The sequence below is a fragment of the Coturnix japonica genome, chromosome 1, assembly GCF_001577835.2.
Source record: "Coturnix japonica isolate 7356 chromosome 1, Coturnix japonica 2.1, whole genome shotgun sequence".
Taxonomy (NCBI): Eukaryota; Metazoa; Chordata; class Aves; order Galliformes; family Phasianidae; genus Coturnix; species Coturnix japonica.
In genome coordinates this window covers 174,750,406-174,767,895 of record NC_029516.1, presented here as the reverse complement: position 1 = coordinate 174,767,895, position 17,490 = coordinate 174,750,406, and the positions used below count along the sequence as shown (strand labels likewise).

General features: G+C 48.6%; 1 protein-coding gene across 1 annotated transcript in view; it reads left to right on the top strand.

Moving 5' to 3' along the window:
- FCHSD2 (FCH and double SH3 domains 2) overlaps positions 1 to 14,624 on the top strand; it is a 100,735-nt gene extending 86,111 nt beyond the window's left edge. Inside the window, exons 16-23 of the mRNA XM_015852530.2 lie at positions 3,896 to 4,057; positions 5,331 to 5,465; positions 7,053 to 7,136; positions 7,252 to 7,429; positions 7,672 to 7,892; positions 9,219 to 9,348; positions 10,652 to 10,734; positions 12,468 to 14,624. Of these exons, the coding sequence (XP_015708016.1) occupies positions 3,896 to 4,057; positions 5,331 to 5,465; positions 7,053 to 7,136; positions 7,252 to 7,429; positions 7,672 to 7,892; positions 9,219 to 9,348; positions 10,652 to 10,734; positions 12,468 to 12,554 (1,080 nt within the window). The 3' untranslated portion in view covers positions 12,555 to 14,624. The remainder of the gene's footprint in view (positions 1 to 3,895; positions 4,058 to 5,330; positions 5,466 to 7,052; positions 7,137 to 7,251; positions 7,430 to 7,671; positions 7,893 to 9,218; positions 9,349 to 10,651; positions 10,735 to 12,467) is intronic.
- Positions 14,625 to 17,490: the final 2,866 nt, after the last annotated feature.

Genomic DNA, 17,490 nt, shown 5'->3' with positions numbered 1-17,490 from the left:
GGGAAGGAAGAAAGGAGCAGCCTCCTGCCCTGCTTTGCTGTGCTACTTACCCCTGCACAGCCCTGCTCACCAGGTTGCTGGTCTGAAATTGCTTTTCATGGCCATTTGGGGCTCACTGTATCAGCAATGTCGCATTGACACGGCCACTGCAATCAGGTGGAGTGGTGGTAGAACCTGCAGTGGGGTCAGGACTCAGCAAAGCAGAGTTAAAGTTTTGGGGTAAGAACAGGGGGATCTTGGGGAGTATCCATGGTCCTGTATGAGCCCGACAGGCTGCAGTTTGGGGCTGACTTATCTTTTGTGTAGGACACCAGCTTTTAGGGCTGAGCTCCGGCACTGTTGGTCATCTGGTGCCCTTTGTGTTGTGCTGTCCATCTGCAAGGCAGAGAGGATTGAAGAAAACAGCAGCCTCCTGCCCTGCTTTGCTGTGCTACTTACCCCTGCACAGCCCTGCTCACCAGGTTGCTGTTCTGCCAGCCTTCTCCATTGCCATGAGTGGAAAGGGCCACTGCAACCAGCAGGTCTGGTAGCAGCACCTGGAGTGAAGCCAGGGCTCAGCATTGGGGTCTCAAATGTTGGTGTGAAGGCAGGGGGACCCTGGGGAGCTGCCAGTGTCCCTCAAATGGGCACTGTATGAGGCTGACTTATCTGTTCTGTGTGGCATGGAGACCAGATGGAGAGCTGAGGACGAGCGTGTGTCCTGCTCTGGTTCCATCTTGGTGCTGATTCCCATCTGCAAGGCAGAAGGGAAGGAAGAAAGGAGCCGCCTCCTGCTCTGCTTTGCTGTGCTACTTACCCCTGCACAGCCCTGCTCACCAAGTTGCTGCTCTGAAATTGGTTTCCTTGGCCATTTGGGGCTCACTGTGTCAGCAGCACACATTGACACGGCCACTGCAATCAGGTGGAGTGGTGGCAGCACCTGCAGTGGGGTCAGGACTCAGCAAAGCAGAATAAAAGGTTTGGGGTAAGAACAGGGGGATCTTGGGGAGCTTCCTTGGTCTAATAGGAACCCAACAGGCTGCAGTTTGGGGCTGACTTATCTTTTGTGTAGGACACCAGATTTTAGGGCTGAGCTCCAGCACTGTTGGTCATCTGGTGCCCTTTGTGTTGTGCTGTCCATCTGCAAGGCAGAGGGGAAGGAAGGAAGAAAGGAGCAGCCTCCTGCCCTGCTTTGCTGTGCCACTTACCCGTGCACAGCCCTGCTCACCATGTTGCTGGTCTGCCAGCCATCTCCATTGCCATGAGTGGAAAGGGCCACTGCAATCAGCAGGTCTGGTGGCAGCACCTGCAGTGGGTCCAGGGCTCAGCAACGGGGTATCAAATGTTGGTGTGAAGGCAGGGGGACCCTGGGGAGCTGCAAGTGTCCTTCGAAAGGGCACTGTTTGAGGCTGACTTATCTGTTTTGTGTGGCATGGAAACCAAATGGAGAGCTGAGGGCAGGCACGTCTCCTCTGGTTCCATCTTGGTGCTGATTCCCATCTGCAAGGCAGAGGGGAAGGAAGAAAGGAGCAGCCTCCTGCCCTGCTTTGCTGTGCTACTTACCCCTGCACAGCCCTGTTCACTGGGTTGCTGCTCTGCCCACCGTCTGCATGGCTGGGTGTGGAAAGGACCAGTTCAATTAGCAGGTCTGGTGGCAGCACCTGCAGTGGGGCCAGGACTCAGCAAAGCAGTATGGAATGATGGGGCAAGTGTATGGGATTGTGGGGAGCTGCCAGTGTCCCCAGAAAGGCACTGTTTGAAGCTGACTTATCTGTGCTGTGTGGCATGCAGACCAGATGGAGAGCTGAGGACGAGTGTGTGTCCTCTGGTTCCATCTTGGTGCTGATTCCCATCTGCAAGGCAGAAGGGAAGGAAGAAAGGAGCAGCCTCCTGCCCTGCTTTGCTGTGCTACTTACCCCTGCACAGCCCTGCTCACCAGGTTGCTGGTCTGCCAGCCATTCCCAGGGCCGTGTTGTGCTGCCTGTGTCCCCAGGCCTGTGTAGGACGGGCCGCTCTAATCAGGTGTTGTGGTGCCAGCACCTGCACTGTGTCCAGGGCTCAGCAAAGCAGCAGCAAAGGCTGGGGTTAGGCAAGGGGTCCCTGTGGAGCTTGCGGGGTCCTGCAGGAGCGAGGTGGGATCTGGTTTGGGAGTGACTTATCTGCTCTGTGGGTGAGCACAGCAGCGTCTCGCCGTCCTGCTGTGTCCCTGTCCCCGTGTGTGGCTGCGAGGCAGAGGAGGAGCAGCTCCCATCCATCCCCATGGCTGCTCCTGCCCGCCACAGCCCTGGCTCACTCGGGTACTCGGCGGCGATCTCTGGCTGGCGCTGCCCTTCTGGTCAGCATTCCGGGCTGCTGTGACACCCAGCTGGCTCTAGAACGCAGCCCCCACCAGTGCTGTGCTCTTGTGACTGCAGGGTGGTTCCTGGAGCTGCTGGCTGCCCCTGGGAACGTGGCTGTGACATAGCAGGGCTGGTGCTGCCTGGGATGGGGCTGCTGCCTTCTGCCCTGCGTGTCATAAAGAAAGACAGCAGTTGCCCTCATCAGTTTTGTTGCCCTTCTCTGGACACATTCCAGGGCCTCAATGTCTTTCTTGTAGTGAGGAGCCCAAAACTGAACACAGTATTTGATATGCAGCCTCACCAGTGCTGAGTACAGAGGGATGATCACCTCTCTGCTCCTGCTGGCCACATTATTTCTAATGCAGGCCAGGAACTGTTGGCCTTCTTGGCCACCTGGGCACATTGTCGGCTCATGTTCAACCGAGCATAAACCAACACCCCCAGGTCCCTTTCCTCTTCACAGTCATCCAGACACTCTGCCTCAATCCTATAGCGCTGCATGGAGTTATTGTGGCCAAAGTGCAGGACCTGGGAATCCATCCATCCATCCATCCATCCATCCATCCATCCATCCATCCATCATCCATCCATCCTCCATCCATCCTCCATCCATCCATCTCATCCTACATCCATCCATCCATCCATCCATCCATCCATCCATCCATCCATCCATCCATCCATCATCCATCCATCCTCCATCCATCCATCCATCCATCCATCCGTCCTCCATCCATCTGTCCTCCATCCATCCGTCCATCCATCCATCCTCCATCCATCCATCTCATCCTACAATCCATCCATCCATCCATCATCCATCCATCCATCCTCCATCCATCCATCATTTCTCATCCTCCATCCATCCATCCATCCATCCATCCATCCATCCTCCATCCATCCATCCATCCATCCATCCATCCATCCATCCATCCATCCATCATCCATCCATCCATCCTGGATGCAGGATCTCTGCTCATTTTCATGTGGCACCATGGAGTTCCCCATCACCTTCTCTCAAAGCACAAGTAGTTCCAAAGGGGTTTTATTCCAGTTAACAGACAAGAGATGCGTTTACATGCTGAGATCAACATCCCCAGCTTCATCTTTTTGGTGTGACTCTCCCGTGCTAATGCTTTTGGTTTACAAGTGTATCTCTGTGCAGCTTCATTTGGTGAGAAATCCACTTCTCTGTTGGATAAGCATTCCTAGAAGCAGTGGAAGGTTAATTATTAACTTAAAGTTACTGTTTCCATGCTTTTACAGCTTTAAAATCTACAAACCATAGTATAATTAAGGGCAAAAGGGAAAACATCGAGTGTTGCCCTTCTAGGACAGTTCACTGACCTAAAGGCTGCTCACATGCAGAAATGGGAACCTCTCCTGGCTGCACGGTGCTGGCCTTTCCCTTGGGAATTGTTCCTCCAGCCTGGATCCATGTATGAAGCAAACCCTAATAAAGATGCATTTCACATTATAAATGTTACTCTGTTGGCTTCTCTACATACAGAGTGTATGATTTGGGGCTAGGGGTGAAATGTCATCCTGAGAGATTTCTGATTCTCACCCTTCTGTTTCTGCAGATCATTAAGCTGAAAGCAGAAGCCCGTCTGGATCTCCTGAAGCAGATCGGCGTCTCGGTGGATACGTGGCTAAAAAGTGCAATGAACCAAGTGATGGAAGAGCTGGAAAACGAGCGCTGGGCCAGCCTGCCCTCGGTGACCAACAACGGCTCTGCACACCTGGTATGGCCCCATCCCCTCCCAGTACTTAAAGGGAGCTTCCAAGCGGAAGGGGAGTGACTTCATACACGGTCTGACAGTGATAGGAGAAGGGAGAGGCTTTAAAATAAAAGAGGGGAGATTTAGGTTGGATGTGAGGAGAAAGTTCTTTCCTTAAAGGGTCCTGAGGCCCCAGCACTGCTGCCCTGAGCTGTGGGGGTCCATTCCTGCATGTTCCTGAAGCCAAGGATGGGCCCTGGGCAGCCTGAGCTGTGGGAGTTGGAACGGGATGGATGACCTGCAAGGTCCCCTCCAACCAGAGCCATTCTGTGATTTGAGATGTTATAAAATACCTGACTGCACCTCTTCGTGCAGCTTGGGCTACCCAGGGTCCCATCCAGGGCTGTGGGCACCTCCAGGCATGGGGCAGCACAGCTCTGGGCAGCAGTGCTGGGGCCTCACCGCCCTGTTTGAGATTTTAATTGAGTTTCATGTCTGTGATAGGGTGCTAATAGTGTGTAGTAGCAGTTGTCCCTTCCTTCTCCCTTTTCTCTACCTCTTCCAGCTCCTGTTGGGCACATTGTATGCTGCCCAGTGCTCAGCTCCCATCCCTCTGCCCTGCAGCCAGTGCCACCCCCCTGCCACCAGCATGGGAGGTTACAGGCTGACTCCTGCATTCCCCTTCTCCACTTACATAAGCTCAGTGTAGGAAGGAGCTGCTGTTGACCTTGGCCAGGCAAGGACGAGATGTAGATGGAATTCTTAGAACTGCTGCAGAAATTACATTGGGTGCAATTATTGGAGAAATACTGCATCCAGAGACAAGCAGCACTTCCACTTCAGCCTTGAAGAGCAAGTTAGTGTTCCAAAGGCAGCTCTGCTGTCCTTGTGTCACAGTTTGTGCTCTCAGTGTACTTTCAATTAAACAATGAAGGCAAGGAAGGCAGCCTTGATGGTTTGGTCCCTCTGTATGGTACAGCACTCAGAAGCTGTTTCTCCTTACCTGCCCAGTTGGTTGACTCTGATAGAACAATGAGATGCATCATCTTGGAAAGGAATCCTCTTTTTCTTCCCGCTGTAGACACCATCCAGAAAAGTTGATGATCCTTTTGAATTTCACTGGGAAATGCAGTGCTGCTGTTACATGTAATGTAATTGTGAGACCTTTGTGCTGCTTGCAGGACATCATAGGGAACTCTCGTGTTGCTCAGCTCATTTTATTGTTGCTTCATTTATTTTAGTTTGACATCTGCTTAGACTTCACATTGAATTTGATGAATCTCCTTGCTTTTAACAGATTAATGCTGATGCAGAGAAGGAAGAAGGAGAAGAGTTTGAGGACAGCATGGATGTTTTTGATGACAGCAGTTCTAGTCCTTCTGGTACTCTTAGAAATTACCCTCTCACCTGCAAAGTCGTCTATTCCTATAAGGTTTGTGATCTATTTTTCTCTAAGATTTTTGTCTGCTTGGAAAAACGGATCGCACATAAGAGCTGTAACTGATAAACTCACAAAGTTGTTCTGAGAAACTATACAGAACCACAGAATCACAGAATTACCCGGGTTGGAAGGGACCTCAAGGATCATGTAGTTCCAACCCCCCTGCCTAGCAGGGCCACCAAACATACACCTTTACTAGATCAGGTTGCCCAGGGCCCCGTCCAACCTGGTCTTGAACACCTCCAAGGACGGGGCATCCACAACCTCACTGGGCAGCCTGTTCCAGGACCTAACCACCCTTCTAGTAAAGAACTTTCCCCTAACATCCAACCTAAATCTTCCCTCCTTCAACTTAAAACCATTTCCCCGTGTCCTGCTATTATCAGCCCTTTCGAAGAGTTTACTCCCCTCCTGGGAGTAAGTTCCCTTCAGGTATTGAAAGGCTGCAATGAGGTCACCCCGCAACCTTCTCCAGGCTGAACAAACCCAACTCCCTCAGCCTGTCCTCATAGGGGAGGTGCTCCAGCCCCCTGATCATCTTCGTGGCCCTCCTCTGGACCCTTTCCAAAATCTCCATATCTTTTTTGTACTGAGGGCTCCACACCTGGACACAGTACTCCAGATGGGGCCTCACAAGAGCAGAGTAGAGAGGGACGATCACCTCCCTATCCCTGCTGACCACCCCTCTCCTGATGGAGCCCAGGATCCCATTTGCTTTCCTGGCTGCCAGAGTGCACTGCTGGCTCATGTTAAGTTTCTCATCTATCAGGACCCCTAGGTCTTTTTCAGCCGAGCTGCTCTCAAGGACAACTCCTCCCAGCCTGTACAGGTGCCTGGGGTTCTTCCGGCCCAAGTGCAAAACCTTGCACTTTTCCGTGTTGAACCTCATTAGGTTCACCCGAGCCCAGCTTTCCAGCCTGTCAAGGTCCCTCTGAATGGCATCTGTTCCCTCCACCGAATCGACTGCACCACTCAGCTTGGTGTCATCAGCAAACTTGCTGAGGGTGCACTCCATTCCCTCATCGATGTCATTAATAAAGATGTTAAAGAGCACCGGTCCCAAGACAGACCCTTGAGGGACGCCGCTCGTTACCGGCCTCCACCTGGACATAGAGCCATTGACCACCACCCTCTGTCTGCGCCCTTTCAACCAATTGCTTATCCATCTAGTTGTCCACCCATCAAATCCACCTCCCTCCAACTTGGAGATGAGGATGTGATGGGGGACCATGTCAAAGGCCTTGCTCAGGTCCAGGTAAATGACATCGGTCGCCTTCCCTTCATCCACCAACACCGTCACTCCATCATAGAAGGCCACAAGATTGGTTAAGCATGACCTTCCCCTGGTGAAGCCATGCTGGCTGTCTCGGATCACATGCTCGTTCTTTATGTGATCAAGCATGTTGTCCAGGAGGATCTGTTCCATAATCTTCCCAGGCACAATAGGCTGGGTTGTATTCAGGCTGATTCCATCAGCCCTCTTGAGTGAAGAAAGCAGGCAGAAGAACCCTCACGTTCAAGTATGTTACATCATAAAAAAACGCTTTTATTCTCTCTTTTTCCTGTTGTGTTTTTTAGGCTTCTCAGCCGGATGAATTGACTATAGAGGAGCACGAGGTATTGGAGGTGATTGAAGATGGAGATATGGAAGACTGGGTAAAGGTATCACTTTTTCTGAGGCTGTTTTCACTTTTACTTGTTAGAACTTGGGCTGTGGGACAGAAGCTTATAGTGCTGTAGGGTACAGCTGAGCTCCTTTGGTATCCTTGATCTGCAGGCACGGAATAAAGCTGGCCAAGTGGGCTACGTCCCAGAGAAGTACCTGCAGTTCCCAACATCCAGCAGCCTGCTGAGCATGCTGCAGTCCCTTGCTGCACTGGACAGTCGGTCCCACACCTCCAACAATTCCACAGAGGCTGACCTGGTGTCGGGCAGCCTGAATGGAGATTCCAGTGGTGAGTGTTAGTGGAGAAGCAAACAGTGAGTTAAGCTTGTTCTTCTATTCTTAATAACCATCCCTCTAATTGCAAGAATCAGTGTAATAATTAACTTAGCTAGCCCATACGGTTGTGATTAACGTTAACTAAGATCAGAGAAAACTAAACGAATTGGACTCTGCAGTTGTGTTGCACTTGTTGGTTTTTCTTTCTCAGGCTGATGCTGATTACCCTTCTGTTTTTTTCTTCCCCTTCCTCAGTGTGTTTTGTGAAAGCACTTTACGACTACGAGGGGCAGACAGATGACGAGCTGTCCTTCCCAGAAGGAGCCATCATCCGCATCTTGAACAAGGAGAATCAGGATGACGATGGCTTTTGGGAAGGAGAATTCAATGGGAGGGTTGGGGTGTTCCCATCAGTGTTAGTCGAAGAACTGACAGCCTCAGAAAATGGAGAGACTCAGTGGATTGGAGATACTCAGGTATGTGAGGACGGGGGGTGTTTGTTGGGGCATTTTCATGTAAGAAATCCAGCCCTTTCCATTCCTTGATGAACATGGGCTATCTGGAGCTTTTTCTTTGGCTGTTCACGTACAATATGTTATGAAAATGTGATACAGATATCAACCAGTGTGGGAGATTTTGCAAGGCTGGGAAGATCTGCTGCTTCTTCAGCAGATAAGAAGCAACCAATTAAAGAGAAGGTGAAAACAAAGAGTGCTTACCTTTCAGCTTCTTACCCAGCCTAATAATTAGCAACCGATGTGTTTGGGCAAATGAAACACGTTTGTGAATAAAGGAAAGTATTCGAGTAGAAAGGAAATGAGCCAAGGAGAAAATTCAGTCTGCTCCTTGTAATGAATTCATGGCACAGACTAAGACATCAAACAGAACCCAGCAAAAAGAGAACTGTGGAGCTCCCATAGCCCTAATGCAGTGTTTTCATACTTAAATCCAGTCTGTGTGTTCTCAACTTTTGGCAGGGAGAGCACTGCAAATGTTGTAGCACAGTCGTTTTTGACACCTGCATTCATTGCCTCACAGTTCTGTAGCCTGGCATTTCATTAGAAGATCAGACACATTCTCATCTCTGTCTGTGGTGCTGGACACTGGGGCTTCCACATGTCCTGCTGATGTTGTCCCACTGGTTTTGTTCTTTGAGACCATGAAAAATGAGGAGTACATTCAGCTGCATTCCTTGACATGCTCAGAGCTTCTCTGTTCTTAGCAAGCTTTGCTTCTCTTAAGTATGTCTTGTGCCTGTTGGAGGTAAACAGAGAAGACAGTGCTTGCTTGATGGACCCCACACCCACTCCATGTTAAAGGGTTAGGGTTAAGAGTTACCCTTTGGGCTTAGGGTTGTGGGTTACCCGTTTGGGTTAGAGTTACGGGTTGCCATTTGATTTAGGGTTAAGGATTAAAGGTCACCCTTTTGGGTTAGGGTTATGGGTTACCCATTTGGGTTAGAGTTAAGGGTTGCCATTTGATTTAGGGTTAAGGATTAAAGGTCACCCTTTTGGGTTAGGGTTATGTGTTACCCCTTTGGGGTAGTTACTCATTTGGGTTAGAGTTAAGGATTACTCATTTGGGTTAGGGTTGAAGGGTTACCATTTAAGTTAGTGTTAAGGGTTACCCTTTGGGGTTAAAGAGTTGTCATTTTGCGTTTCCTTCCCAAATGGACCCTGGCACTTCTAACAGATAGTTTTTCTCTAGACAAAAGTTCCAGGCATACTATTGCCTCAAAGGTCTTCCATGCCTTGGTGTGTGTTAGGAGCTGGGCTTTCATCAGCACCTCTCTCCATTACCAGGTGTCCCCCACCCCGAAGCTGAATCACACCCTTCCACCGCTGCCGCTGTACGACCAGCCTCCCACCAGCCCCTTCCACAGCCCGGATAAAAGAGGCTCCCAGTACTTCCCCAGGTCACCATCGACTAACGGTGAGTGTTGTGATAGTGAAAGAAGCTGGGCTGCAGTAGGAAGGGCAGCCAGCAGACTGGAGGTGATCCTTCCCCTATGCTCAGAACCTCGTCCGCCCAGTGCCCACTTCCCAGCAGGACACACTGACATGGTGGCCAAGCCCAACACAGGGGTCTGTCATACAGAGGAAGGCTGAGAGCTGGCACTGTTCAGCCTCAGGAGAAGGCTGAGGGAGGAAGCTGATCAAAGAATCATAGAATAATAGAACGGCCTGGGTTACAAAGGCCCACAGTGCTCATCCATCCCAACCCCCTGCTGTGTGCAGGGTCACCAACCAGCAGCCCAGGCTGCCCAGAGCCACATCCAGCCTGGCCTTGAATGCCTGCAGGGATGGGGCATCCACAGCCTCCTGATCTATCAGTTCATTGCAGGGAGTTGGACTGGATAACCTTTAAAGGTCCCTTCCAACTCAGACCATTTTGGGATTCTATGAAATAGATAAAAGAGGTGGAGTTGAACTCCTGAGGAGTGAACGTACAAAAAGTAACAGGAAAAATTAAAATACTGAAAATTCCACACAAAGGTTTTGCTTTGTAGTTTTATTGCGAAGGTGATCAAACATCGGAGCAGGTTACCCAGAAGTCTTCATCCTCAGAGATGCTCAGAACACAACAGGATGTGGTCCCAGACCGCGTGCTGTGGTGGAGCCTGCTTTGTGCTCAGCAGTTGGACAGGTCACCTTCCAGCCTCAGCCATTCTGTGGTTCAAAGCCACACTCAGAGACAAAAATGGGACTTCTGAAGGGCACCAGTGTTGTGTAAACACTGCTTGTATTGTGATATGTACTGCTAACAAAGAAAACTTTAAAATACTCTGCACGTTACCCCTTTGAAGTCGGCTCATAGCATGTCATGAATCATAGAATCATTCAGGTTGGAAAAGCCTTCTCAGGTCCCCACCCCCACCCCCCCTGCCCACTGCCCTCATCCCTCAGTGCCACATCCCCACGGGTCCAGGCACCCCCAAGGACAATGACCCCCCAACTCCCTGGGCAGTGCCAGTGCCTTGCTGCTCTTCTGGAGAAGGATGTGTTCCTAATATCCACCCTGACACAACACGAGGCCATCACCTCTCATCACTGTTACCTGGGAGCAGAGGTTGACCTCCCTCACCACAACCTCCTTCCAAGAGTTTGAGTTAGCTTTAAGGTCCCCCCTGAGTCCAATCTGAGCAAGAGAAGAAAACATGGTGAGGAATGCTCTGATCCCATTCTGGTACAAAGCCACCACTCAGCATTGATTTGCTGTTGTTTAAACCTTTCAGAAAACAGCTTCAGCTCAGAGTCCCCTGGCTTCTCACAGCCTCCACGGCTTCCTCCTGAAACTTCATATGGCAAACTGCGACCTGTAAGTTTCAGAACTGGGTTTTTGTTGATGGGGTGAGGCAGCCAGTTTGTATCACTGGCCTGGGGAGGTTGGGGGGAGCACTCAGAGAGCTGCCAGTCCTGTGGCTTGGGGTACAGCACCCGCTCCTTTGGCTCTCGGTGCTCTGCTGATCCCATTGCTGCCTGTAGTAATACAGAAGAACGGTGTGAGGAAAGGTCTGTCCACACCCCTTTGATAATGCTGTACATGTGTGAGAAAGCTGTGGAACACGAGAGCTGTTTGAGATAAGTGGGAACTGGAACAAAACAAAGCTGCTCTTGTTCAAACTGTAAGTCCTGGCTGGGTTTACAGGTGACCTTGAATCTTATCTGTTCCCTTTTTATCTAACCTGCCCTTCTCCATCTGCCTTTATGGTTGTAATACCTTCATGCCTCTTTTCATGGATGGTGAAATCTAACCTGGGAGGAGGATTTTACATCTCTGCTGTAGGCGTTAGTCAATAAACTTACAGCGGGCTTTGGGAGATTACTTCTGTTGTTGCCACATGTATTCCTGCTGTGCAGAACGACAGAAGAGCTGGAGAACAAGAGTCAGAACAGTTTAATTGTATGATTTGTACCATTGCTTATTATCCAGAGGCTGAATTCCCAGCCACACCACATGCTGGCTGCAGCCGGACAGCATTATTTGCAGTTATACTTTGGGGTTACGCTTATTTCCAGACCACTTGATTTAAGGATTTTGAATTAAAACTACGTAAGAGTGACGTCCCCTATATTTTGTGCTGCCTTTGCTGCCTACTTGGGGACATCTCAGCAGAAAAGGAAAAGCAGCATTTCATCACTTTGGTCTTGCAAAGTCCATCTGCGAGGATTAACTGTGGGTTAAGGATGGGCGCTTTCAAAGTCCTATACCAGACTGCACTGAGATGTAATATTTGTGTTCTCCCAGCATTTCTAATGAATGAAATTGCAGGAGAAGTTTTGTTTTGAATGAATGAATGAATATTCAGGACTATATTCTGAATGTTCCAGCAGTCCGTGAGTTAGCTTTATTCACCGAGATACACAAGGCAGATACATGGCTACATCATTAAATATTGAAGGGCAGAACAGAGCAGCTGGAAGTTATCTCGCTCCCTGGTGAAATGACTGATTCAGCTCTTTCATTTTGTAGATCTGTATTTACTCTGTGAGTGTCTTTTCAAGATGCTGCAGCAGTCGCATGTCTTAATTTAAAGGATTTCTCAGTGCTGCATTTTAAATACGTGTGTTTTGAAAACATTGTGAAGCTTTCTGTGATGTTGTGGTGTTCCTACTCACAACTCATGCTTTTCATAGCAACTCATTGCGATAGAAGAAGTCCTCCACGAGGCACTGCTAAGGCCTGTGTTAGTGCTCCATCAGAGGCAGTGAGAGGGGTATTGATGTGGCAGAGTATAAAAATAGCACCGGATTTCAGGTAGATACCATTGAGGTCAGCAATTGATTAAATACAAGTAAGCTGCTTGTGTTCCTCAAGACATTCCTGCCCCTGACAGCCCATGTAGGTACAGGTGTGGGGTCTGAAGCCACTCTGTGGCTGAGCACCACGTGGTCCATTGGTGCTGGTGGAGGGGGTGGGCTCTCCCCCATCCCATCCACCTTCTGTCCATGTTGGCATCAAGTGGAGGGTTGAGTGCAGGGCTGCACCTCAGTGTGAGCTCAGAAGTGCTGGGTTTTGTGCTGCTCATGGGCTGCTTCTGGCTATTGCAGGTGCGAGCAGCTCCGCCACCCCCAACGCAGCAGCACCACCGCCGGCCAGCAGAGAAGATTGAGGATGTGGAAATCACGCTGGTGTAGCGGTTGGACTCGTTCCGTAGGAGTGCTACAATCAAGACCAAACTCGGGATTTGGTCGGTCTCGTTTTTAGGCACCTTTGCATGATGAAGACTTCGAATAGAGCAAGAGATAGGGGGGATTTTCTGGGACGGTGACATGGCGGACTCCTTCCCACGGTCATGACTATTTTGTGCCTTTGTTTCGTTTTTGCTTTCTATACATCATTCTTCCTCTCTTAGCACAAACCCAGGCGGGCCGAGCAGCGAGCGGAGGATCGCCACCGAGCAGGTTTCTCTCTTGGCTGAAGATGGTCGTTTTTATACGGAGGCTGAGAAGGAGCCTCCTTCCGCAGCGTAGTCACAGCGCCCTTCCATCACCTGCGTTAGTACAGTATATTACTGTTGCCATAGGAATGTGTTAAAGATTGTCAATTCTTCAAGTAGCGTTACTTGTCTGATTAGGTATTAATCAGCTCTAACGGAGTGAAAAAGGGAACTGAGAAATGAGTGTAAGGAGAGGCTGGCTCCTCTTTAATGCCCTCGCGGAAGGAAGAAACAGGAAAATAGTCTTATAGGTAAGGAAAAGTGATGCGGATCATACAGCGTTAATTACATTAATGCACACCTCTCCAATAATTAACAGTTAAGCGGAACTAAATGTTCTTTGTATTAATATTTATGCAGTACATTTAGTAATAGAGTATCTAATACGGAGGTGCTGAATTAGTAGCAACATCTTCTTCCATAGCATAAACCGACCGGTAGAGAAGTGAGATTTTTGTCTAGATCTGGAAATTGAGCTTCATTTTTTTTTGTTTTCTTAGCAGATTTTGGGGGGGTTTTGTTTTTTAAGTGTTTGGCTCACTCTTATCCCAGTTATCGCTGCGTGCTTTATTACCCAACGTTAGCAGTGTATCTCTGTCACCATCAGGCTGGAGTTAGATTACACATCGCCTGCCTACCTGCCATATTTAGGTTCTGCATTGGACAGCCCCGTAGCCTTGTCCCAGCAGAGCCCTGAAAGGAGCCTCATACAGCTGCTGAGCTCCCTACTGTCTGCAGACCTCCAGGTTGCTGCTGGGGCTGCGGTCCCAGATTCCTCTCTCACAGCAAATAGAGAGAGGACATCAAAACGACTTTTAAACCTCTGGAAAGAAAACTCGGTTTTGTTGTTGTTCAAAAAGAAAAGGGGAGAAATGGTCAGAGGAGAGGGGAGGAGCAGACGAAAGCGAGTTGTTCTTCACCTGTGAGCAGTGAACTGTTGCTGGAAGAGCAGCACCCATCAGATGAAAGCTTCGGGCATCACAAGGCAGTCTTCCCTTCTGTTGTGAGTTCTGTGGATGCTCTGTTAACGCGTTCGCTTTCCCCTCCGCCAGTAGCAGTTCTGCCTTTAGTTGAGTTCCAAGGGCTGTTCTTTGAGGCTGCATTCACAACAACCATCCAACAAGATTCCAGCTGTGCGCCTCCTTTGGGCCGCATCTCCCAACCTGCCCATCTCCCTCCCCAGCGGCCGCTGGGAGAAGAGGAGCTCCTGGATGGGTTCTGGAACCGCTGACTGTCCACTGCGGTCTGATTCTTTCGTACCTCTTGTCCTGTTGATCTGTTTGAGGTCTTTTTACGTGTTTATCAAACTTGTTCTTAAGTTTAAAAAAAAAAAAAAAAGAATAAAAATGTTTTTATTAAGATTTAACTGCAGAAACGTCGAAAGCTTCGCAGCGCAGAAGAAAAGCAAGTCTTGCCATAGTGCCCACCCCGTCGGCCAGTTTTTGTCTGTGTGTCCTCCATAGGCGGACTCTCAAAATTCAGAAAAGTGTTATTTAAAGCCTCTTTTTAGTTGTATTTTAAAATATTTTCTGCAAGAGCTGCTAATTTTATTTAAAAAAAAAAAAAAAAAAAAGGAAAAAAAATGAGGAAAAGTTGTACAAATATGCCTCCTTTCAATATGATTTCTTCATACAGGGCATGTATTCGACGTCTCATCGTGTACAGTGTCAGTACACTGAAAGCATCGGTGCAAATGCTTTCTATCGGCTGTAAAAAGTTTGTATTTATTATGTATAAAAAGTTGAATAATAAAAAAAAGAAAAAAGAAGTGGAATCAAATCCCCGGCGCTGCCCCCATACGAGGCACTGCTGGATGTCTCTGTAGAGTCACAGAGGCACCAGGGTCGGGAAGGACTTCCAACATCATCCAGTCNGTGTCTTTTCAAGATGCTGCAGCGCAGTCGCATGTCTTAATTTAAAGGATTTCTCAGTGCTGCATTTTAAATACGTGTGTTTTTGAAAACATTGTGAAGCTTTTCTGTGATGTTGTGGTGTTCCTACTCACAACTCATGCTTTTCATAGCAACTCATTGCATAGAAGAAGTCCTCCAACGAGGCACTGCTAAGGCCTGTGTTAGTGCTCCATCAGAGGCAGTGAGAGGGGTATTGATGTGGCAGAGTATAAAAATAGCACCGGATTTCAGGTAGATACCAATTGAGGTCAGCAATTGATTAAATACAAGTAAGCTGCTTGTGTTCCTCAAGACATTCCTGCCCCTGACAGCCCATGTAGTACAGGTGTGGGGTCTGAAGCCACTCTGTGGCTGAGCACCACGTGGTCCATTGGTGCTGGTGGAGGGGGTGGGCTCTCCCCCATCCCATCCACCTTCTGTCCCATGTTGGCATCAAGTGGAGGGTTGAGTGCAGGGCTGCACCTCAGTGTGAGCTCAGAAGTGCTGGGTTTTGTGCTGCTCATGGGCTGCTCTGGCTATTGCAGGTGCGAGCAGCTCCGCCACCCCCAACGCAGCAGCACCACCGCCGGCCAGCAGAGAAGATTGAGGATGTGGAAATCACGCTGGTGTAGCGGTTGGACTCGTTCCGTAGGAGTGCTACAATCAAGACAAAAACTCGGGATTTGGTCGGTCTCGTTTTTAGGCACCTTTGCATGATGAAGACTTCGAATAGAGCAAGAGATAGGGGGGATTTTCTGGGACGGTGACATGGCGGACTCCTTCCCACGGTCATGACTATTTTGTGCCTTTGTTTCGTTTTTGCTTTCTATACATCATTCTTTCCTCTCTTAGCACAAACCCAGGCGGGCCGAGCAGCGAGCGGAGGATCGCCACCGAGCAGGTTTCTCTCTTGGCTGAAGATGGTCGTTTTTATACGGAGGCTGAGAAGGAGCCTCCTTCCGCAGCGTAGTCACAGCGCCCTTCCATCACCTGCGTTAGTACAGTATATTACTGTTGCCATAGGAATGTGTTAAAGATGTCAATTCTTCAAGTAGCGTTACTTGTCTGATTAGGTATTAATCAGCTCTAACGGAGTGAAAAAAGGGAACTGAGAAATGATGTGTAAGGAGAGGCTGGCTCCTCTTTAATGCCCTCGCGGAAGGAAGAAACAGGAAAATAGTCTTATAGGTAAGGAAAAGTGATGCGGATCATACAGCGTTAATTACATTAATGCACACCTCTCCAATAATTAACAGTTAACGAAACTAAATGTTCTTTGTATTAATATTTATGCAGTACATTTAGTAATAGAGTATCTAATACGGAGGTGCTGAATTAGTAGCAACATTCTTCTTCCATAGCATAAACCGACCGGTAGAGAAGTGAGATTTTTGTCTAGATCTGGAAATTGAGCTTCATTTTTTTTTGTTTTCTTAGCAGATTTTGGGGGGGTTTTGTTTTTAAGTGTTTGGCTCACTCTTATCCCAGTTATCGCTGCGTGCTTTATTACCCAACGTTAGCAGTGTATCTCTGTCACCATCAGGCTGGAGTTAGATTACACATCGCCTGCCTACCTGCCAATATTTAGGTTCTGCATTGGACAGCCCCGTAGCCTTGTCCCAGCAGAAGGCCCTGAAGGAGCCTCATACAGCTGCTGAGCTCCCTACTGTCTGCAGACCTCCAGGTTGCTGCTGGGGCTGCGGTCCCAGATTCCTCTCTCAACAGCAAATAGAGAGAGGACATCAAAACGACTTTTAAACCTCTGGAAAGAAAACTCGGTTTTGTTGTTGTTCAAAAGAAAAGGGGAGAAATGGTCAGAGGAGAGGGGAGGAGCAGACGAAAGCGAGTTGTTCTTCACCTGTGAGCAGTGAACTGTTGCTGGAAGAGCAGCACCCATCAGAATGAAAGCTTCGGGCATCACAAGGCAGTCTTCCCTTCTGTTGTGAGTTCTGTGGATGCTCTGTTAACGCGTTCGCTTTCCCTCCGCCAGTAGCAGTTCTGCCTTTAGTTGAGTTCCAAGGCTGTTCTTTGATGCGTGCATTCACAACAACCATCCAAACAGATTCCAGCTGTGCGCCTCCTTTGGGCCGCATCTCTCTACCTGCCCATCTCCCTCCCAGCGGCCGCTGGGAGAAGAGGAGCTCCTGGATGGTTCTGGAACCGCTGACTGTCCACTGCGGTCTGATTCTTTCGTACCTCTTGTCCTGTTGATCTGTTTGAGGTCTTTTTACGTGTTTATCAAACTTGTTCTTAAGTTTAAAAAAAAAAAAAAAGAATAAAAATGTTTTTATTAAGATTTAACTGCAGAAACGTCGAAAGCTTCGCAGCGCAGAAGAAAAGCAAGTCTTGCCATAGTGCCCACCCCTTCGGCAGTTTTTTGTCTGTGTGTCCTCCATAGGCGGACTCTCAAAATTCAGAAAAAGTGTTTATTTAAAGCTCTTTTTAGTTGTATTTTAAAAATATTTTCTGCAAGAGCTGCTAATTTTATTTAAAAAAAAAAAAAAAAAAAAAGGAAAAAAAAAGAGAGGAAAAGTTGTACAAATTGCCTCCTTTCAATATGATTTCTTCATACAGGGCATGTATTCGACGTCTCATCGTGTACAGTGTCAGTACACTGAAAGCATCGGTGCAAATGCCTTCTATCGGCTGTAAAAAGTTTGTATTTTATTATGTAAAAAAAGTTGAATAATAAAAAAAAAAAAAAAGAAGTGGAATCAAATCCCCGGCGCTGCCCCCATACGA